The 23,618-nt window shown below is 52.1% G+C and overlaps 1 protein-coding gene across 1 annotated transcript in view; it reads left to right on the top strand.

Annotated features, from left to right (window-relative positions):
• The window catches only part of si:dkey-16n15.6 (organic solute transporter subunit alpha), a 26,114-nt gene extending 7,485 nt beyond the window's left edge, over nucleotides 1-18,629 (top strand). Inside the window, exons 2-5 of the mRNA XM_038782539.1 lie at nucleotides 7,668-7,741; nucleotides 11,403-11,558; nucleotides 13,940-14,051; nucleotides 18,327-18,629. Coding sequence (XP_038638467.1) covers nucleotides 7,668-7,741; nucleotides 11,403-11,558; nucleotides 13,940-14,051; nucleotides 18,327-18,629 — 645 coding nt within the window. The remainder of the gene's footprint in view (nucleotides 1-7,667; nucleotides 7,742-11,402; nucleotides 11,559-13,939; nucleotides 14,052-18,326) is intronic.
• The last annotated feature ends 4,989 nt before the right edge of the window (nucleotides 18,630-23,618 follow it).

Genomic DNA, 23,618 nt, shown 5'->3' with positions numbered 1-23,618 from the left:
CCCTCCAATCCCAACGCCGAACCCTCCAATCCCAACGCCGAACCCTCCAATCCCAACGCCGAACCCTCCAATCCCAACGCCGAACCCTCCAATCTGAACGCCGAACCTCCAATCGCAACGCCAAACCCTTCAATCCCAACACCCAGCCCTCTAATCCCAACCATTCAATCATAATGCGAACACTCCAATCCCAACGCCGAACCCTCCCATCCCAACGCACCACCCTCCCATTCCAACACCCAACACTCCAATCCCAACCTTCCAATCCCAACGCCCAACCCTCCAATCCCAACCCTCCCATCCCAACACCCAACCCTCTAATCCCAACCCTCCAGTCCCAACACCCAACCCTCCAATCCCAACACCAAACACTCCAATTCCAACAGTCAACCCTCCAATCCCAACCCCACAATCCCAACCCTCCAATCCCAACACCCAACCCTCCAATCCCAACACCCAAGCCTCCAATCCCAACACCCAACCCTCCCAACCAACACCCAACCCTCCAATCCCAACACCCAACCCTCCAATCCCAACACCCAAACCTCCAATCCAAGAACCCAACCCTCCAATCCCAACCCTCCAATCCCAACCCTCCAATTCCAACACCCAACCCTCGAATTCCAACGCCAAACTCTCCAATCCCAATGCTCCAATACCAACGCACAACCCTCCAATCCCTACCCTCTACTACCAACGGCCAACCCTCCAATCCCACATTTAAAAGTCGAACACCAACACCCAACCCTCCCATCCCAACGCCCAACCCTCGAAGCCCAACGCTTTACCCTCCCCGCCCAACCATCCAACCCTCGCTTCCAACACCCAACTCTCGAATCCCAACGCCCAAACCTCCCATCCCAAAGCCGAACCGTCCAATCCCAAGACCCAAGCATCGAATCCCAACCCTCCAATCCCAATGCCCAACCCTCCAATCCAAACACCATACCCACCCATCCCAACACCCAACCCTCCAATCCCAACCTTCCAATCCCAAGGCCCAATCCTCCAATCCCAACCCTCTCATCCCAGCACCCAACCCTCCAATTCCAAAGCCCAACTCTCCAATCCCAACCCTCCAATCCCAACCTTCCAATCCCAAGGCCCAATCCTTCAATCCCAACCCTCCCATCCCAGCACCCAACCCTCCCATCCCAACACTCAACCCACCAATTCCAAAGCCCAACTCTCCAAACCCAACCCTCCAATTCCAACGCCCAACACTCCAATCCCAACACCCAACCCTCCCATCCCAACGCCAAACTCTCCAATCTCAACGCTCAAATCCGAACGCACAACCCTCCAATCCCAACTCCCAACCCTCCCATCTCAACACCCAACCCTCGAATCCCAACGCTCAACCTTCCAATCCCAACGCTCAACCCTCCAATCCCAACGCCCAACCGTCCCATCCCAACGCCGAACCCTCCAATCCCAACACCCAACCCTCCAACCCCAACCCGATCAATTCCAACGCCCAACCCTCCAATCCCAACGCCCAACCCTCCAATCCCAACGCTCAACCCTCCTACCCAACGCCCAACCGTATCCCAACGCCCAACATTCCAATCCCAACCTTCCAATCCCAACGCCCAACCCTCCAATCCCAACCCTCCCATCCATTACCCAACCCTCCCATCCCAACACCCAATCCCCCCATCCCAACACCCAACCATCCCATCCCAACACCCAACGCTCCCGTCCCAACACCCAATCCTCCAATCGCAACACCCAACCCTCCCGTCCCAACCCTCCAATCCCAACCCTCAAATCCCAGCACCCAACCCTCCAATCCCAATGCCGAACCCTCCAATCCCAACACCCAACCCTCCAATCCCAACACCCAACCAACCCATCCCAACACCCAATCCTCCAATCCCAACCTTCCAAACCCAACGCCCAACCCTCCAATCCCAACCCTCCCATCCATTACCCAACCCTCTCATCCAAACACGCAATCCCCCATCCCAACACCCAACCCTCCCATCCCAACACCCAACGCTCCCGTCCCAACACCCAATCCTCCAATCCCAACGCCCAACCCTCCAATCCGAACACCGAACCCTCCAATCCCAACCCTCCAATCCCAACCATCTAATCCCAACCATCTAATCCCAACGTCCAACCCTCCAATACCAACACCCAACCTTCCCATCCCAACCCTCCAATCCCAACCCTCCCATCCCAACACCCAACCCTCCAATCTCAACACTGAACCCTCCAATCCCAACGTCCAACCCTCCAATCCCAACCCTCCAATCTCAACACCGAACCCTCCAATCCCAACCCTCCAATCCCAACACTCAACCCTCCAATCCCAACCCTCCCATCCCAACCCTCCCATCTCAACCCTCCCATCCCAACACCCAACCTACAATCGCAACACACAACCCTCCCATCCCAACCCTCTAATCCCAATCCTGCCATCCCAACACCCATCCCTCCGATCCCAACGCCGAACCCTCCAATCCAAACACCCAACCCTCCCATCCCAACACCCAACTCTCCAATCCCAATCTTCCAATCCCAACGCCAAACCCTCCCATCCCAACACTCCCATCCCAACACCCAACCTCCCATCCTAACACCAAACCCTCCAATCCCAACACCCAACCCTCCAATCCCAACACCCAACCCTCCAATCCAAGAACCCAACCGTCCAATCGCAACCCTCCAATCCCAAACCTCCCATCCAAACGTCCGGCCCTCTAATCCGAAAGCCCAACCCTTCAATCCCCACGCCCCGCCCTCCAATCCCAACACCCAACCCTCCAATCCCAACCCTCCCATCACAACACCCAACCCTCCCATCCCAACACCGAACCCTCCCATCCCAACTCCCAACCCTCCCATCTCAACACCCAACCCTCCAATCCCAACGCTCAACCATCCAATCCCAACGCTGAACCCTCGAATCCCAACGCCCAACCGTCCCATCCCAACGCCGAACCCTCCAATCCCAAAACCCAACCCTCCAATCCCAACCCGATCAATTCCAACGCCCAACCCCCCAATCCCAACGCCCAGCCCTCCAGTCCCAACGCCCAACCCTCCTATCCCAACGCCCAACAGTATCCCAACGCCCAACACTCCAATCCCAACCTTCCAATCCCAACGCCCAACCCTCCAATCCCAACCCTCCCATCCATTACCCAACCCTCCCATCCCAACACCCAATCCCCCCATCCCAACACCCAACCCTCCCATCCCAACACCCAACGCTCCAATCACAACACCCAATCCTCCAATCGCAACACCCAACCCTCCCGTCCCAACCCTCCAATCCCAACCCTCAAATCCCAGCACCCAACCCTCCAATCCCAATGCCGAACCCTCCAATCCCAACACCCAACCTTCCAATCCCAACACCCAACCCTCCCATCCCAACACCCAACCAATCCATCCCAACACCCAATCCTCCAATCCCAACCTTCCAATCCCAACGCCCAACCCTCCAATCCCAACCCTCCCATCCATTACCCAACCCTCTCATCCCAACACCCAATCCCCCCATCCCAACACCCAACCCTCCCATCCCAACACCCAATGCTCCCGTCCCAACACCCAATCCTCCAATCCCAACGCCCAACCCTCCAATCCGAACACCGAACCCTCCAATTCCAACCCTCCAATCCCAACCCTCCAATCCCAACCATCTAATCCCAACCATCTAATCCCAACGTCCAACCCTCTAATCCCAACGTCCAGCCCTCCAATACCAACACCCAACCTTCCCATCCCAACCCTCCAATCCCAACCCTCCCATCCCAACACCCAACCCTCCAATCTCAACACTGAACACTCCAATCCCAACGTCCAACCCTCCAATCCCAACCCTCCAATCTCAACACCGAACTCTCCAATCCCAACCCTCCAATCCCAACACTCAACCCTCCAATCCCAACCCTCCCATCCCAACCCTCCCATCCCAACACCCAACCTCCAATCGCAACACACAACCCTCCCATCCCAACCCTCTAATCCCAATCCTGCCATCCCAACACCCATCCCTCCGATCCCAACGCCGAACCCTCCAATCCAAATACCCAACGCACCCATCCCAACACCCAACCCCCCAATCCCAATCTTCCAATCCCAACGCCAAACCCTCCAATCCCAACCCTCCCATCCCATCACCCAACCCTCCTATCCCAACACTCCCATCCCAACGCCCAACCCTCCAATTCCAACGCCCAACCCTCCAATCCGAACCCTCCAATCCCAACCCCCACCCTCCAATCCCAACCCCCACCCTCCAATACCAACACCCAACCCTCCGATCCCAGCCCCCCAATCCCAACACCCAACCCTCCGATCCCAACCCCCCAATCCCAACGCCCAGCCCTCCAATCCCAACCCCCCCAACCCAACACCCAACCCTCCGATCCCAACACCCAACCCTCCGATCCTAACCTCCCAATCCCAACGCCCAACCCTCCAATCCCAACGCCCCACCCTCCAATCCCAACACCCAACCCTCCAATCCCAACCCTCCGATCCCAACCCTCCAATCCCAACATCCAACCCTCCATTCCCAATGCCCATCCTTCCAGTCCCAACACCCAACCCTCTAGTCCGAACCCTCCAATCCCAACGCCCAACCCTCCAATCCCAATGCCCAACCCTCCAATCCCAACACCCAACCCTCCAATCCCAACACCCAACCCTCCAATCCCAACCCTCCAATCCCAACACCCAACCCTCCAATCCCAACCCTCCAATTCCAATTCCCAAACTCTATATCCTAAACTCCAAAACCGCTGATCAGTCTACCATACGGAATTAGTGAAGTCTTGCGACACTAAAATTCAGTAGCAATTGGAGTTAAACTTCTCGGATGCAAATAAGAACCTTTATTGCCTCTATTTGATTGCAATTTGAGAGAAACTTAAATCTATTCTCAATGAAGTCCGGCTTGCAAATGGACTTAAAGAGATGTAACTTTTAAACAATTTAACTTTCAAAATAATACAGAAATGGTTTCTTTCTTATGGTAAAACAGCTTGCATTTATTTTAAGAGTTAGAGTGGAAAGTGAAAATATGAAAATAAGGATAGCGAGTAGTTTGATCAAAGTATAGGATGATCCTGGATATAGATGGCCGTACGGACCATCATGTTTAAAGGACATCTTATCAGTTTTGAGCCATCTATCTATGTCGTCCTCATTGGTTTGGGTTTGAATCAAATGCATTTGATTCGATGGTTGGCTGTCAATCCTTAATGTGCAACATAAATTCTGAATGTTTTATGTTTGAATATTTGTGTATGTTATGGAGTGCGATTCTGTGCTTTTATCAAGACTGGTTTGTACTGGTTTTCGGCTGACTTTGCTTTATCCACATTATGAACAATAGTGCCTTCATGTTGCTATGATGCTTGCTTCTTCCTTGATCTGATTACTGGCACAGCCCATTTCTTAATATCAAACTGTGTTTGAAAATACGTTTATTAGAACAGTAGCTTTTTTATCTTTCTTAGTGAAAATGTTTTTATCTCCAGTGAGCTTATGCATGTGTCAGGTTTTTTGTGTTTTGTCATGAGCTGAGTTTTACGAATGCTGAAATCCTCATTTTAAAATGGGGATTAAAACTGGGTCTTAATATTTACATTAAAATAGCCTTTTTACCGATTACATCGATCAGGAAATGATTACGATCACCCGCAAATCCCACCCCCAAATTCCAAACCCCCAAACCATAACTCCCCCCTCCCTCAGCCTCCCCTCCCTCAGCCTCCCCTCCCTCAGCCTCCCCTCCCTCAGCCTCCCCTCCCTCAGCCTCCCCTCCCTCAGCCACCCCTCCCTGAACCTCCCCCTCAACCTCCCCTCCCTCAACCTCCCCTCCCTCATTCTCCCCTTAGCCTGCCCTCCCTCAGCCTGCCCTCCCTCAGTCTGCCCTCCCGCAGCCTGCCCTCCCTCAGCCTCCCCACCCTCAGCCTCCCCACCCTCAGCCTCCCCACCCTCAGCCTCCCCTCCCTCAGCCTCCCCTCCCTCAACCTCCCCTCCCTCAACCTCCCCTCCCTCAACCTCCCCTCCCTCATTCTCCCCTTAGCCTCCCCTTAGCCTGCCCTCCCTCAGCCTGCCCTCCCTCAGCCTCCCCTCCCTCAGCCTCCCCTCCCTCAGTCTCCCCTCCCTCAGTCTCCCCTCCCTCAGTCTCCCCTCACTCAGTCTCCCCTCCCTCAGCCTGCCCTCCCTCAGCCTCCCCTCCCTCAGCCTCCCCTCCCTCAGTCTCCCCCAGTCCCCCTCCCTTAGCCTCCCCTTAGTCTTCCCTCTCTTAGCCCCTCCCTCAGCCCCTCCCTCAGCCTCCCCTCCCTCAGCCTCCCCTCCCTCAGCCTCCCCTCCCTCAGCCTGCCCTCCCTCAGCCTGCCCTCCCTCAGTCTCCCCTCCCTCAGTCCCCTCCCTCAGTCTCCCTTCCCTCAGTCTCCCCTCCCTTAGTCCCCTCCCTCAGTCCCCTCCCTCAGTCTCCCCTCCCACAGTCTCTCCTCCCTTATCATCACCTCTCTTAGCCTCCCCTCCCTCAGTCTCCACTCCCTCAGTCTACCCTCCCTCAGTCTCCCGTCCCTCAGTCTCCCCTCCCTCATATCTCCCTTCCTTCAGTCTTCCCACAACGTCCCCTCCCTCAGTCTTCCCTCAGTCTCCCATCCCTCAGTCTCCCATCCCTCAGTCCCCCTCCCTCAGTCTCCCTTCTCTCAGCCTCCCGTTCCTCAGCCTCCCGTTCCTCAGCCGCCCCTTCCTCAGCCTTCCCTTCCTCAGCCTCCCCTTCCTCAGCCTCTCCTCCCTCAGTCTTCCCTCCCTCAGTCCCCCTCCCTCAGTCTCCCTCCCTCAGTCTCCCTTCTCTCAGCCTCCCGTTCCTCAGCCTCCCCTTCCTCAGCCTCCCCTTCCTCAGCCTCTCCTCCCTCAGTCTTCCCTCCCTCAGTCCCCCTCCCTCAGTCTCCCTTCTCTCAGCCTCCCCTTCCTCAGCCGCCCCTTCCTCAGCCTCCCGTTCCTCAGCCTCCCCTTCCTCAGCCTCCCCTTCCTCAGCCTCTCCTCCCTCAGTCTTCCCTCCCTCAGTCCCCCTCCCTCAGTCTCCCTTCTCTCAGCCTCCCCTTCCTCAGCCGCCCCTTCCTCAGCCTCCCCTTCCTCAGCCTCCCCTTCCTCAGCCTCCCCTCCCACAGTCTCCCCTCCCTCATTCTCCCCATCCTTGGTCTTCCCTCACACATTATCCCCTCTCTCCTTCCCCCCCCCCCCCTCAGATTCCCCTCCCTCATTCTTCTGTCCCTCAGTCTCCCTAATTCTTTCCTTCCTCATTTTCCCCTTCCTAGAGGTATATATTGGATCACCCCCCATGCCCCCCAGTGGATTAATTCCCCAGTTCAGGGTCATACACAATGGTTCCTACCCAAAGTTCAGGGTCCTCTGCAGTGGATTCACTCCCCACATAGTGGATCCCCTCTCGCCAGTTCAGGGTCCTACAGAGCCGATTCCCTATCCCCATCTCAAGGTCCAATGTAGTGGATCTCCTCTCCCGAGTTAAGAATGTACATCGTGGATCACCTCACGTTCTGGCTAGCTGCCGGAGCTGACGTTGAGATTCAGAGTGGGTGTTTGGAGAGGGGCCATTAGCATTGGGCCAGGCAGCTGCACTGGATTATGGAGATGATCGAACATTCCTTTGTTTATGTTTACAGGTCTTTGCCGTGACCTCTTTAATCGGGTTGTACATACCCAGGTCAGCATCCCTCTGCAGCTTTGTCGCATCCATGTAAGTATTCTTGGGAAATAAATCCCACTGGGACAAAAGCAACCTCCGACAGATTGAACTCAAAGACTCCATCCCATTCACCCCACTGTGCACAATCCCAAACCCCTTCCAGTTCACTCCCACTGTACACAATCGCAAACCCCTTCCCATTCACTCCCACTGTGCACAATCCCAATGGTCCCAAACCCCTTCCTATTCACTCCCACTGTGCACAATCCCAATGGACCCAAACCCGTTCCCGTTCACTCCCACTGTGTGCAATCCCAAACCCCTTCCCATTCGCTCCCACTGTACACAATCACAATGGACCCAAACACCTTCCCATTCACTCCCACTGTGCACAATCCCAATGGACCTAAACCCCTTCCCATTCACTCCCACTGTACACAATCACAATGGACCCAATCCCCTTCCCATTCACTCCCACTGTGCACAATCCCAATGGACCCAAACCCCTTCACATTCACTCCCACTGTACACAATCACAATGGACCCAATCCCGTTCCCATTCACTCCCACTGTGCACAATCCCAATGGGCCCAAACCCCTTCCAATTCACTCCCACTGTACACAATCCCAAACCCCTTCCCATTCACTCCCACTGTGCACAATCCCAATGGATCCACACCCCTTCCCATTCACCCCCACTGTACACAATCCCAATGGACACAAACCCCTTCCCGTTCACTCCCACTGTACACAATCCCAATGGACCCAAACCCCTTCCCATTCACTCCCACTGTACACAATCCCAATGGACCCAAACCCCTTCCCATTCACTCCCACTGTACACAATCCCAATGGACCCAAACCCCTTCCCGTTCACTCCCACTGTGCACAATCCCAATGGACCCAAACCCCTTCCCATTACATCCCACTGTCCACAATCACAATGGTCACAAACCCCTTCCCATTCACTCCCACTGTACACAATCCCAATGGACCCAAACCCCTTCCCATTCACTCCCACTGTACACAATCCGAAACCCCTTCCCATTCACTCCCACTGTACACAATCCCAATGGACCCAAACCCCTTCCCGTTCACTCCGACTGGACACAATGCATATCCCAAACCCCTTACCATCCACTCCCACTGTGCACAATCCCAATGGCCCCAACCCCCTTCCCATCCATTCCCACTGTGCACAATCCCAATGAACCCAAACCCCTTCCCATTCACTGCCACTGTGCACAATCCCAATGGATACAAATCCCTTCCCGTTCACTCCTACTGCCCACAATCCCAATGGACCCAAATCCCTTCCCGTTAACTCCCACTGTGCACAATCCCAATGGACTCAAACCGCTTCCCAATCACACCCCACTGTACACAATCCGAAACCCCTTCCCATTCACTCCCACTGTCCACAATCCCAATGGACCCAAATCCCTTCCCATTCACTCCCATTGTACACAATCCCAATGGCCCAACCCCCTTCCCATTCACTCCCACTGTGCACAATCCCAATTGACACAAACCCCTTCCCATTCACTCCCATTGTACACAATCCCAATGGACCCAAACCCCTTCCCATTCACTCCCACTGTACACACTCCCAATGGACCCAAACCCCTTCCCATTCACTTCCACTGTACACAATCCCAATGGACCCAAACCCTTACCCGTTCACTCCCACTGTACACAATCCCAATGGACCCATGCCCCTTCCCATTCACTCCCACTGTACACAATCGCAATGAACCCAATCCCCTTCCCATTCACCCCCACTGTACACATTCCCAAACGCCTTCCCATTCACCCCTACTGAACACAATTCCAATCCCCTTCCCATTCACTCCCACTGTACACAATATCCATAGACCCAAACCCCTTTCCGTTAACTCCCACTGTACACAATCTCAATGGACCCAAACCCCTTCCCATTCACTCCCACTGTACACAAACCCAATGGACCCATGCCCCTTCCCATTCACTCCCGCTGTACACAATCCCAAACCCCTTCCCATTCACTCCCACTGTACACAATCCCAATGGACCCATGCCCCTTCCCATTCACTCCCACTGTACACAATCCCAAACCCCTCCCCATTTACCCCCACTGTACACAATGCATATCCCAAACCCCTTCCCATTCACTCCCACGGTGCACAATCCCAAACCCCTTTCCATTCACCCCCACTGTACACAATCCCAAACCTCTTCCCATTCACCACCTCTGTACACAATGCATATCCAAAACCCCTTCCCATTCACTCCCACTGTGCACAATGCCAATGGAACCAAACCCCTTCCCAATTACTCCCACTGTACACAATCCCAATGGACCCAACCCCTTCCCTTTCACCCCCCACTGTCCACAATCCCAATGGAACCAAACCCCTTCCCATTCACTCCAACTGTGCACAATCCCAATGGATCCAAACCCCTTCCCATTCACTTCCACTGTGCACAATCCCAATGGATCCAAACCCCTTCCCATTCACTTCCACTGTGCACAATCCCAATGGATCCAAACCCCTTCCCATTCACTCCCACTGTACAGAATCCCAATGGACCCCTAACCCCTTCCGATTCACTCCCACTGCACACATTCCCAATGGACCCAAACCCCTTCCCGTTCACTCCCACTGTCCACAATCCCAATGGACCCAAACCCCTCCCCATTCACTCCCACTGTACACAATCCCAAACCCCTTCCCATTCACCCCCACTGTACACAATCCCAATGGTCCCAAACCCCTTCCCATTCACTCCCACTGTGCACAATGCCAATGGACCCAAACCCCTTCCCATCCACTCCCACTGTGCACAATCCCAAAGGACCCAAATCCCTTCCCATTCACTCCCACTGTACACAATCCCAAAGGATCCAAACCCCTTCCCATTCACTCCCACTGTCCTCAATCCCAATGGACCCAAACCCCTTCCCATTCACCCCCCACTGTCCACAATCCCAATGGACCCAAACCCCTTCCCATTCACCCCCCACTGTCCACTATCCCAATGGACCCAAACCCCTTCCCGTTCACTCCCATTGCACACAATCCCAATGGACCCAAATCCCTTCCCATTCACCCCCCACTTTCCACAATCCCAATGGACCCAAACCCCTTCCCATTCACCACCCACTGTCCACTATCCCAATGGACCCAAACCCCTTCCCATTCACTCCCACTGTACACAATCCCAATGGGCCCAAACCCCTTCCCATTCACTCCCACTGTACACAATCCCAATGGACCCAAACCCCTTCCCATTCACTCCCACTGTACACAATCCCAATGGACCCAACCCCCTTCCCATTCACTCCCACTGTACACAATCCCAATGGACCCAAACCCCTTCCCATTCACTCCCACTGTACACAATCCCAATGGACCCAAACCCCTTCCCGTTCATTCCCACTGCCCACAATCCCAATGGACCCAAACCCCTTCCCATTCACTCCCACTGTGCACAATCCCAATGGACCCAAACCCCTTCCCGTTCATTCCCACTGTACACAATCCCAATGGACCCAAACCTCTTCCCATTCACTCCCGCTGGGTGCGGTGGGCTATGAGACAGGCCCTCCCAGTGACTGACTTTCTCTGTGTTCATGTCCTGTTCTCCCTGGGAGTGGAGGATGGAGGGGCTGACAATGCTCCATTTGCTGCCACAGTGCTGTGTTTATTAACCCGGACTCTCCGCTTCTCAGCTATCATTCCATTACTCTCTGGAAATTCCTTGGTCTGATCACAGATTTCTTCGGTGGGAAGGGGAGGATGCTCGAGCAGTTAGCCGGGCAGCTGGTCTCCCCCAATCCTGTCCCCTGTTGCTGCTGCTGCTGTTTCCCAATGATCTCCATAAACCGGTGAGTATCTGCCGAGGGAGAGACAGACAGAGAGAGAGAGAGACTGAGAGAGAGAGAGAGACAGAGAGAGACAGAGAGAGAGACAGACAGACAGAGAGAGAGACAGAGAGAGAGACAGAGAGACTGAGAGAGACAGAGAGAGAGAGCGACCGAGAGAGATGGAGTGAGAGAGAGAGACAGAGTGAGAGAGAGAGACAGAGAGAGAGAGAGCGACTGAGAGGGACAGAGAGAGAGAGAAAGACAGAGAGAGAGAGACAGAGAGAGAGACAGAGAGAGAGAGAGAGACTGAGAGAGAGAGACAGACAGAGAGAGAGAGAGAGAGAGAGCGACTGAGAGAGAGAGACAGAGAGAGAGAGAGACTGAGAGAGAGAGAGACTGAGGGAGAGGGACAGAGAGAGAGAGATAGAGACTGAGAGAGGGACTGAGAGAGAGAGACAGACAGAGAGACAAAGAGAAATACAGAGAGAGAGAGTGAGACAGAGATTTAGAAAGAGAGACAGCGAGAGGGACAGCGAGACAGAGAGAGACAGACAGAGGGAGAGAGAGACTGAGGGAGAAGGACACAGACTGACAGAGAGAGACAGAGACAGAGATAGAGAGAGAGAGAGACCGACAGAGAGAGAGAGCGACCGAGAGAGATGGAGAGAGAGAGAAAGAGAGACTGAGAGAGAGAGACAGAGTGAGAGAGAGAGAGAGAGAGACAGAGAGAGAGACTGAGAGAGAGACAGTGAGAGAGAGAGAGACAGAGAGAGAGAGAGACAGAGAGAGAGAAACAGAGAGAGAGTGAGACAGAGATTTAGAAAGAGAGACAGCGAGACAGAGAGAGACAGACAGAGGGAGATAAAGAGCCAGAGAGACAGAGTTGGATGCAGAGAGAGACACAGAGAGATAGAGACACACTGAGATACAGGGATAGGGAGGGTGGGTGAGGGACAAAGAGTCAGCGGGCGAGAGAGCAAAAGAAAGAGAGTGAGAGAGACACAAAGACAGAGAGGGAAAGGGAGATGGAGAGAGATAGGTAGAGAGAGGTGTCGGGCGACTGAGGGACAGAGGAGAGAGAATGAAAGTGTGAGAGAGAGGATAAGAGTGAACGAAAAAGTGGGGAATCGATGGAGAATGATGGAGAGAGAGACGGACGGATAGATAGAGGAAGAGAGACAATTAGTGGCAAAGAGTGACAGAGGGAGAGAGATACAGACTCAGATATTAACAGAGAATAGTGAGAGAGAACGTGTGTGTGTGAGAGAGAGACTGATAGAGGTAGAGGAGGGTCAGGGAGGGAATTCCGCAGCTCAGAGCCCCCCAGGGAGTTGAAGGCACGGCCGCCAATGGTGGAGCGATGGGAATCGAGGAGTGCTCGAGAGGCCGGAATTGGAGGATCCCGGAGATCTCGGAGGGTAGTACGATGTTACAGAGATAGGGAGGGTTGGAGGGACTGGAGGAGGTTACAGAGATAGGGAGGGTTGTAGGGACTGGAGGAGGTTACAGGGATAGGGAGGATTGTAGGGACTGGAGGAGGTTACAGGGATAGGGAGGGTTGTCGGGGCTGGAGGAGGTTACAGAGATAGGGAGGGTTGTCAGGGCTGTGGAAGGTCACAGAGATAGGAAGGGTTGTAGGGACTGGAGGAGGTTACAGAGATAGGGAGGGGGCGTAGGGGCTGGGGGAGGTTACAGAGATAGGAAGGGGTGTAGGGACTGGAGGAGGTTACAGAGATAGGGAGGGTTGTAGAGACTGGAGGAGGTTACAGAGATAGGGAGGGTTGTAGGGGCTGGAGGAGGTTACAGAGATAGGGAGGGGTGTAGGGGCTGGAGGAGGTTACAGAGATAGGGAGGGGTGGAGGGGCTGGAGGAGGTTACAGAGATAGGGAGGGGTGTAGGGGTTGGAGGAGGTTACAGAGATAGGGAGGGGTGTAGGGGCTGGAGGAGGTTACAGAGATAGGGAGGGGTGACAGAAACAAGGGCTATAAGGGGCTGGAAGAGATAGGGAGGGGTGTAGGGGTTGTTACAGAGATGGCGAGGAAGCAAGGAGGCCATGAAAGATTTGATGAGGAAAACGAGGAAAATAATTATGAAATGGAGGTGTTGCGGCACCTGGAGGTAGTTAGGGTCAGTGAGCACAGTGGAATGTGATGGTGAACAGGGACACGGTGTGAGTTGGGACACGTGGACAGCAACATTTTAGATGAGGTGACGTTTACAGAGGGTGGGGTCTGAGAGAGCAGGAGGAGAGCGAGGGAATAGTCATGTCAGAAGATAAGGGAGGAATGGATTAGTAATGGATGAACTGAGAAGTGGTAATGTTGGGCAATGGGACGGAGGTTAAAGTGTATTTGTCGATGTGCAACATTGGAGGTAACGAGAGCTCCCTTTCTCTTCCGGAGATTGAATCTGAGATGGATGACAGCGGCTGTGTTCCAGTTATCCGTCGTCAGGACAATCCTCTTCTTCGTCTTATTGGTGCTGTGGACTGATGAGAAGTACGATTATGGAGATGTGAGTATTCCAGCGAGTCAGCGAGTGTGACCATCCCTCTCCATCAAACACTCCCAGGACAGGTACAGCACGGGGTTAGATACAGAGTAAAGCTCCCTCTACACCGTCCCCATCAAACACTCCCAGGACAGGGACAGCACGGGGTTAGATACAGAGTAAAGCTCCCTGTACACTGTCCCCATCAAACACTCCCAGGACAGGTACAGCACAGGGTTAGATACAGAGTAAAGCTCCCTCTACACTGTCCCCATCAAACACTCCCAGGACAGGTACAGCACGGGGATAGATACAGAGTAAAGCTCCCTCTACACTGTCCCCATCAAACACTCCCAGGACAGGTACAGCACGGGGTTAGATACAGAGTAAAGATCCCTCTACACTGTCCCCATCAAACACTCCCAGGACAGGTACAGCACGGGGTTAGATACAGAGTAAAGCTCCCTCTACACCGTCCCCATCAAACACTCCCAGGACAGGGACAGCACGGGGTTAGATACAGAGTAAAGCTCCCTCTACACTGTCCCCATCAAACACTCCCAGGACAGGTACAGCACAGGGTTAGATACAGAGTAAAGCTCCCTCTACACTGTCCCCATCAAACACTCCCAGGACAGGTACAGCACGGGGATAGATACAGAGTAAAGCTCCCTCTACACTGTCCCCATCAAACACTCCCAGGACAGGTACAGCACGGGGTTAGATACAGAGTAAAGATCCCTCTACACTGTCCCCATCAAACACTCCCAGGACAGGTACAGCACGGGGTTAGATACAGAGTAAAGCTCCCTCTACACTGTCCCCATCAAACACTCCCAGGACAGGTACAGCACGGGGTTAGATACAGGGTAAAGCTCCCTCTACACTGTCCCCATCAAACACTCCCTGGACAGGTACAGCACGGGGTTATATACAGAGTAAAGTTCCCTCCACACTGTCTCCATCAAACACTCCCTGGACAGGTACAGCACGGGGCTAGATACAGAGTAAAGCTCCCTCTACACGGTCCCCATCAAACACTCCCAGGACAGGTACAGCACGGGGTGAGATACAAAGTAAAGCTCCCTCTGCACTGTCTCCATCAAACACTCCCTGGACAGGTACTGCACGGGGTAAGATACAGAGCAAAGCTCCCTCTACACTGCCTCCATCAAACACTCACTGGACAGGTACTGCACGGGGTTAGATACAGAGTAAAGCTCCCTCTACATTGTCCCCATCAAACACTCCCAGGACAGGTACAGCACGGAGTTAGATACAGAGTAAAGCTCACTCTACACTGTACCCATCAAACATTCCCAGGACCGGTCCAACACGGGGTTAGATACAGAGTAATGCTCCCTCTCTACACTGTCCCCATCAAACAGTCCCAGGACAGGTACAGCACTGGGTTAGACACAGAGTAAAGCTCCTTCTGCACTGTCCCCATCAAACACTCCCAGGACAGGTGCAGCACGGGGTTAGATACAGAGTAAAGCTCCCTCTACACTGTCCCCATCAAACACTCCCTGGACAGGTACAGCACGGGGTTATATACACAGTAATGCTCCCTCTACACTGTCTCCATCAAGCACTCCCAGGACAGGTACAGCACGGGGCTAGATACAGAGTAAAGCTCCCTCTACACGGTCCCCATCAAACACTCCCAGGACAGGTACAGCACGGGGTTAGATACAATGTAAAGCTCCCTCTACACTGTCCCCATCAAACACTCCCAGGACAGGTACAGCACGGAGTTAGATACAGAGTAAAGCTCACTCTACACTGTCACCATCAAACATTCCCAGGACAGGTCCAGCACGGGGTTAGATACAGAGTAAAGCTCCCTGTACACTGTCACCATCAAACATTCCCAGGACAGGTACAGCACGGAGTTAGATACAGAGTAAAGCTCCTTCTGCACTGTCCCCGTCAAACACTCCCAGGACAGGTACAGCACGGGGCTGGATACAGAATAAAGCTCCCTGTACACTGTCCCCATCAAACACTCCCAGGACAGGTACAGCACGGGGTTAGATACAGAGTAAAGCTCCCTCTACACTGTCCCCATCAAACACTCTCTGGACAGGTACAGCACGGGGTTATATACACAGTAATGCTCCCTCTACACTGTCCCCATCAAACACTCCCAGGACAGGTACAGCACGGGGCTAGATACAGAGTAAAGCTCCCTCTACACGGTCCCCATCAAACACTCCCAGGACAGGTACAGCACGGGGTTAGATACAATGTAAAGCTCCCTCTGCACTGTCCCCATCAAACACTCCCAGGACAGGTACAGCACGGAGTTAGATACAGAGTAAAGCTCCCTCTACACTGTCACCATCAAACATTCCCAGGACCGGTCCAGCACGGGGTTAGATACAGAGTAAAGCTCCCTGTACACTGTCCCCATCAAACAGTCCCAGGACAGGTACAGCACGGGGTTAGATACAGAGTAAAGCTCCCTCTGCACTGGCCCCGTCAAACACTCCCAGGACAGGTACAGCACGGGGTTAGTTACAGTGTAAAGCTCCCTCTACACTGTCCTCATCAAACACTCCCTGGACAGGTACAGCACGGGGTTAGATACAGAGTAAAGCTCCCTCTGCACTCTCACCGTCAAACACTCGCAGGACAGGTACAGCACGGGGTTCGATACAGAATAAAGCTCCCTGTACACTGTCCCCATGAAATACTTTCAGGGCAAGTACAGCACGGGGTTAGTTACAGAGTAAAGTTCCCTGTACACTGTCCCCATCAAACACTCCCGGGACAGGTACAGCACAGGGTTAGATACAGAGTAAAGCTCCCACTGCACTGATCAGAGGGGAAATATAAAATTGTGTTGAATTAGCCCCTCAATGGGTTAAATTGTCTGCACACATCTGCCTCTCGCGTGTGTCAACTGATCGAAATATTCCGCTATTACACAATGCTATCAGGACACGACCCAATGTTTCTTCATCGAATGTAAAGCACTCTTGGGTCCACCATTCACACAGTGTTGGGCTCAGGACATTTCCCCAACTCAAAGCCGCTTACATTGGAACAGAAATGCACCCAAATAATTTTTTCTAATTCAGGGGCAATTTAGTGTGGCCAATCCATCTGCACATATTTGTGTTGTGGGGTAGGAGCCATGCAAACACGGGAGAATGTGCAAACTCCACATTTGAACAGAAATTATAAGGATAGGACAAGTTGAATAAAAATTAAGAAAGGCCTTTGAGCATGTTAGAAATACACATCTTGGGTGGCACAGTGGGTAGCACTGCTGCCTCACAGCTCCAGCGACCCAGGTTCGATGTGACTGTCTGTGCGGAAACTGCACATTCTCCCATGTCTGCGTGGGTTTCCTCCGCGTGCTATGGTTTCTTCCCACAGTCCAACAATTGGTAGGTTAGCGTTTTGGGCCTGGGTTTAGCGAACCTCAAAGTGTATCATGGAGTTCACCTGACCAACAATTTGTACTAGAGTGTGGTATCAGGAGCACACGGCGCACTCTACAGGTATGGTACAGCAGAAATGGAAACGTATTTTTTAAAGCGCAACAATGTTTATTCTATGAACTCAAGTTAACCTTTTTAAAACATACAGCGAACATCTTAGCAACCATTAATTCAAATACAACCCCCAAAGAAATCCTTAATAAGTAAGGAATCCTTAATATGTAATCCTTAATAACTTCCCAAACAACATCCAGAATACAAAAGAAACACCTTTAAACAGAAGCACATCAGGTTTACATTCACTACTGAGAACATTTATAATTCTGTATTCACCAAATGATCAAGAGACAGTCTTTTCATGGCAGAGAGAACAACAGGACAGCTGCTCTGTCTGGTTTCAGCTCCAACACTGAAAACAAAACTAAAACACACCCTGCAGCAAACAGCCTAAAACGAAAGTAAAAAGCTGACAGCTCAGCTCCACCCACACTCTGACATCACTGATAAACACCCATTACCTAAGAGGTATATTTCTTAAACACTCATTTCTTATAGGTACTCTCACATGACATTAGGTAGATTGGCCATGCTAAATTTTACATTAATGTCCAGGGATTAGCAGTTTAGGTTACAGGGATTTGGCAGGATGGAGTGAAGCTGGAGGCATGGCACCAAATAGATGGGGTTTTGGGTTGCAGGTCAGGAATGCTGGATTATCATGGACAAAAGGAGATGGTGGAGGTGGTCATCTGAGTGAAGACTGGTTGAGGACAATGAGGTGGAATGTCGGATTTGGGGGTCCTGCATGGGGTAGAACGCTGATGTGACATTTCTCTGTCTTTTGCAGGTTTCCTTTATCAACCCCAACTCCTATGTGAACATCATAATCGGAGTGTCCACTTTCCTCTCATTCTATGGCTATCTTCTGTACTATAAGGCGACCAAGAGTTCCCTCCATGGCTACAGCCTCCAGGGGAAGTTCATCTGCATCATCGTGGTCCTGGTGCTGTTCGGACTGCAGAGTGGTATTCTGGAGACGATGGCGGCTCTTAACGTGATCCCTTGTTTCCCCCCCTTCTCAGTCGACATGCGCTCACAGAGTAAGTCCGCCGCCAATGTGGAGTTTGGTTTTCAAGGGAAGCCAGGTTGAGGATTGGGCAGTGGGCAAAGGGGTTATGGGGATGGACATGCTTTGTTGTTACTACCCCCAGAGCACGGGCCATTGCCGAACTTTGAAAGACAAGGTGGCTTAAATTAGTTTGTGTTGGGTTTGGTTACATTGGATTTGGTTAAGTTGGGTTGGATTGAGTTTGATTCTGTTGAGTTAGATTCTGTTGAGTTGGGTTGGGTTGAGTTGGATTGGGTTGAGTTGGGTTTTGTTGTGTTCAGGGATTTGAGTTAAGTTGGTTGGATTGGGTTGGGTAGAGAGGAGTTGGGTTGGGTTGAGTTGGGTCGAGTTGGGTTGGGTTGAGATGAGTTGGATTGAGTTGAATGGGGTTGTGTTGAGTTGGGTAAATTGAAGATGGATTGGGTTGAGTTAGGTTTGTTGTGTTCAGTGATTTGAGTTGCATTGAGTTTGGTTGAGTTGAGTTGTGTTGTGTTGGGTTAGTTGGAGATGGAGTGGGGTTGAGTTGGGTTTTGTTGTGTTGGGTTAGTTGGCTATCGATTGGGTTGAGTTGGATTTTGTTCTGTTCAGTGATTTGGGTTTGGTCGGCTTGAATTGGGCTGGGTTCAGTTATGTTGGGTTGGGTTGAGTTGGATTGGCTTGAGTTGGATTATGATGAGTTGGGTTAGTTGGAGATGGGTTGAGTTGGGTTTGTTGCCATCAGTGATTTGAGTTGCATCGAGTTGGTTGAGTTGGGATGGGTTGAGTTGGGATGGGTTGAGTTGGGATGGTTTTGATTTGGGATGGGTTGAGTTGAGATGGTTTGAGCTTGGACGGGTTGAGTTGGGATGGGTAGAGTTGGGATGGGATGATTTGGGATGGGTTGAGTTGGGATAGGTTGAGTAGGGATGGATTGAGTAGGGATGGGTTGAGTAGGGAAGGGTTGAGTAGGGATGGGTTGAGTAGGGATGGGTTGAGTAGGGATGGGTTGAGTAGGGATGGGTTGAGTAGGAATGGGTTGAGTTGGGATGGGTTGAATTGGGATGGGTTGAGTTGGGATGGGTTGAGTTGGGATGGGTTGAGTTGAGTTGGGATGGGTTGAGTTGGGTTGCGTTGGGTCGGGTTGCGTTGAGTTGGGTTGTGTTGAGTTGAGTTGTGATGGGTAGAGTTGGGTTGTGTTGAGTTGAGTTGGGATGGGCTGAGTTGAGTTGTGTTGAATTGGGTTTGGCAATGCTGGGTTGATTTCTTTTGGAGGAGGTTGAGTTGGGATGAGTTGAGATGGGATGTGTTGGGATGGGTTGTGTTGAGTTGGTATGGGATGAGTTGAGGTATGTTGAATTGGGTTTGGCAATGCTGGGCTGAGTTGTGCTGGGTTGTGTTGAGCTGAGTGGTGATGGGTTGGGTTGGGATGGGTTGGGTTGTGTTGAGTTGTGATGGTTGAGTTGGGTTGTGTTGAGTTGTGTTGGGATGGGTTGAGTTGAATTGTTTTTGGCTATGCTGGGTTGATTTGTTTTGGAAGAGGTTGAGTTGGGTTGTGCTGAGTTGGGATGTGTTGGGTTGGGTTGTGTTGAGTTGAGTTGTGTTGGGTTGCGTTGAGTCGGGTTGGGTTGGGTTAGGCTGAGTTGTGTTGGGTTGAGTTGGGATGGGTTGAGTTGGGATGGGTTGAGCTGGGATGGGTTGAGATGAGGTGGGTCGAGCTGGGATGGATTGAACTCAGATGGGTTGAGCTGGGATGGGTTGGGATGGGTTGGGATGGGGTGAGTTGGGATGGGTTGAGTTGGGATGGGTTGAGTTGGGATGGGTTGAGTTGGGATGGGTTGAGTTGGGAAGGGTTGAGTTGGGTTGTGTTGAGTTGAGTTGGGGGGGTTAAGTTGAATTGTGTTGAATTGTGTTTGGCTATGCTGGGTTGATTTGTTTTGGAAGAGGTTGGTATGGGTTGTGCTGAGTTGGGATGTGTTGGGTTGGGTTGTGTTGAGTTGAGTTCTACTGGGTTGTGTTGAGTCGGGTTGGGTTAGGATGGGTTGAGTTGGGACGGGTTGAGTTGGGATGGTTTGAGCTGGGATGGGTTGAGTTGGGTTGTGTTGGGTTGAGTTGTGTTGAGTTGAGTTGGGAAGGGTTGAGTTGGGTTGTATTGAGTTGAGTTGGGATGGGTTGAGTTGAATTGTGTTGAATTGTGTTTGGCTATGCTGGGTTGATTTGTTTTGGAAGAGGTTGAGTTGGGTTGTGCTGAGTTGGGAATGTGTTGGGTTGCATTGCGTTGAGTTGAGTTGGGATGGGTTGAGTTGGGATCGGATGAGCTGGGATGGGTTGAGCTGGGAATGGGTTGAGCTGGGATGGGTTGAGCTGGGATGGGTTGGGATGGGTTGAGTTGGGATGGGTTGAGTTGGGATGGGTTGAGTTGGGATGGGTTGAGTTGGGATGGGTTGAGTAGGGATGGGTTGAGTTGGGATGGGTTGAGTTGGGATAGGTTGAGTTGGGATGGGTTGAGTTGGGATGCGTTGAGTTGGGATGCGTTGAGGTGGGATGGGTTGAGTTGGGATGGGTTGAGTTGGGATGGGTTGAGTAGGGATGGGTTGAGTTGTGATGGGTTGAGTTGGGATGATTTGAGCTGGGATGGGTTGAGTTGGGTTGTGTTGGGTTGAGTTGTGTTGAGTTGAGTTGGGATGGGTTGAGTTGAATTGTGTTGAATTGTGTTTGGCTATGCTGGGTTGATTTGTTTTGGAAGAGGTTGAGTTGGGTTGTGCTGAGTTGGGATGTGTTGGGTTGCGTTGCGTTGAGTTGAGTTGGGATTGGTTGAGTTGGGATCGGATGAGCTGGGATGGGTTGAGCTGGGATGGGTTAAGCTGGGATGGGTTGAGCTGGGATGGGTTGAGTTGGGATGGGTTGAGTTCGGATGGGTTGAGATGGTATGGGTTGAGTTGGGATGGGTTGAGTAGGGATGGGTTCAGTTGGGATGGGTCGAGTTGGGATTGGTTGAGTTGGGATGGGTTGAGTTGTGATGGGTTGAGTTGGGATGTGTTTAGTTGGGATGGGTTGAGTTGGGATGGGTTGAGATGGGTTGCGTTGAGTCGGGTTGCGTTGAGTTGGGTTGTGTTGAGTTGAGTTGTGATGGGTTGAGTTGGGTTGTGTTGAGTTGAGTTGGGATGGGTTGAGTTGAGTTGTGTTGAATTGGGTTTGGCAATGCTGGGTTGATTTCTTTTGGAAGAGGTTGAGTTGGGTTGTGCTGAGTTGGGTTGTGCTGAGTTGGGATGAGTTGAGATGGGATGAGTTGAGATGGGATGTGTTGGGATGGGTTGTGTTGAGTTGAGTTGGTATGGGATGAGTTGAGGTATGTTGAATTGGGTTTGGCAATGCTGGGCTGAGTTGTGTTGGGTTGTGTTGAGTTGAGTGGTGATGGGTTGGGTTGGGTTGTGATGAGTTGAGTTGGGTTGCGTTGGGTTGGGTTGTGTTGAGTTGAGTTGTGATGGGTTGAGTTGGGTTGTGTTGAGTTGGGATGGGTTAAGTTGAATTGTGTTTGGCTATGCTGGGTTGATTTGTTTTGGAAGAGGTTGAGTTGGGTTGTGCTGAGTTGGGATGTGTTGGGTTGGGTTGTGTTGAGTTGAGTTGTGTTGGGTTGAGTTGGGATGGGTTGAGTTGGGATCGGTTGAGCTGGGATGGGTTGAGTTGAGATGGGTCGAGCTGGGATGGATTGAGCTCAGATGGGTTGAGCTGGGATGGGTTGGGATGGGTTGAGTTGGGATGGGTTGAGTTGGGATGGGTTGAGTTGGGATGGGTTGAGTTGTGTTGTGTTGGGTTGAGTTGTGTTGAGTTGAGTTGGTAAGGGGTGAGTTGGGTTGTATTGAGTTGAGTTGGGATGGGTTGAGTTGAATTGTGTTGAATTGTGTTTGGCTATGCTGGGTTGATTTGTTTTGGAAGAGGTTGAGTTGGGTTGTGCTGAGTTGGGATGTGTTGGGTTGCGTTGCGTTGAGTTGAGTTGGGATGGGTTGAGTTGGGATGGGTTGAGTTCGGATGGGTTGAGTTGGGATGGGTTGAGTTGGGATGGGTTGAGTTGGGATGGGTTGAGTTGGGATGGTTTGAGGTGGGATCGGATGAGCTGGGATGGGTTGAGATGGGATCGGATGAGCTGGGATGGGTTGAGTTGGGTTGTGTTGAGTTGGGATGGGTTGAGTTGAATTGTGTTTGGCTATGCTGGGTTGATTTGTTTTGGAAGAGGTTGAGTTGGGTTGTGCTGAGTTGGGATGTGTTGGGTTGTGTTGTGTTGAGTTGAGTTGTGTTGGGTTGAGTTGGGATGGGTTGAGTTGGAATGGGTTGAGTTGGGATGGGTTGAGTTCGGATGGGTTGAGTTGGGATGGGTTGAGTTGGGATGGGTTGAGTTGGGATGGGTTGAGTTGGGATGGGTTGAGTTGGGATGGCTTGAGTTGGGATGGGTTGAGATGGGATCGGATGAGCTGGGATGGGTTGAGTTGAGATGGGTTGAGCTGGGATGGGTTGAGCTGGGATGGGTTGGGATGGGTTGAGTTGGGATGGGTTGAGTTGGGATGGGTTGAGTTGGGTTGTGTTGAGTTGGGATGGGTTGAGTTGAATTGTGTTTGGCTATGCTGGGTTGATTTGTTTTGGAAGAGGTTGAGTTGGGTTGTGCTGAGTTGGGATGTGTTGGGTTGGGTTGTGTTGAGTTGAGTTGTGTTGGGTTGAGTTGGGATGGGTTGAGTTGGGATCGGTTGAGCTGGGATGGGTTGAGTTGAGATGGGTCGAGCTGGGATGGATAGAGCTCAGATGGGTTGAGCTGGGATGGGTTGGGATGGGTTGAGTTGGGATGGGTTGAGTTGGGATGGGTTGAGTTGGGATGGGTTGAGTTGGGATGGGTTGAGTTGGGATGGGTTGAGTTGGGATGGGTTGAGTTGGGATGGGTTGAGTTGTGTTGTGTTGGGTTGAGTTATGTTGAGTTGAGTTGGGAAGGGGTGAGTTGGGTTGTATTGAGTTGAGTTGGGATGGGTTGAGTTGAATTGTGTTTGGCTATGCTGGGTTGATTTGTTT

Source organism: Scyliorhinus canicula, chromosome 21, assembly GCF_902713615.1.
Source record: "Scyliorhinus canicula chromosome 21, sScyCan1.1, whole genome shotgun sequence".
NCBI lineage: Eukaryota > Metazoa > Chordata > Chondrichthyes > Carcharhiniformes > Scyliorhinidae > Scyliorhinus > Scyliorhinus canicula.
This window is presented reverse-complemented; position numbering and strand designations above follow the sequence as displayed.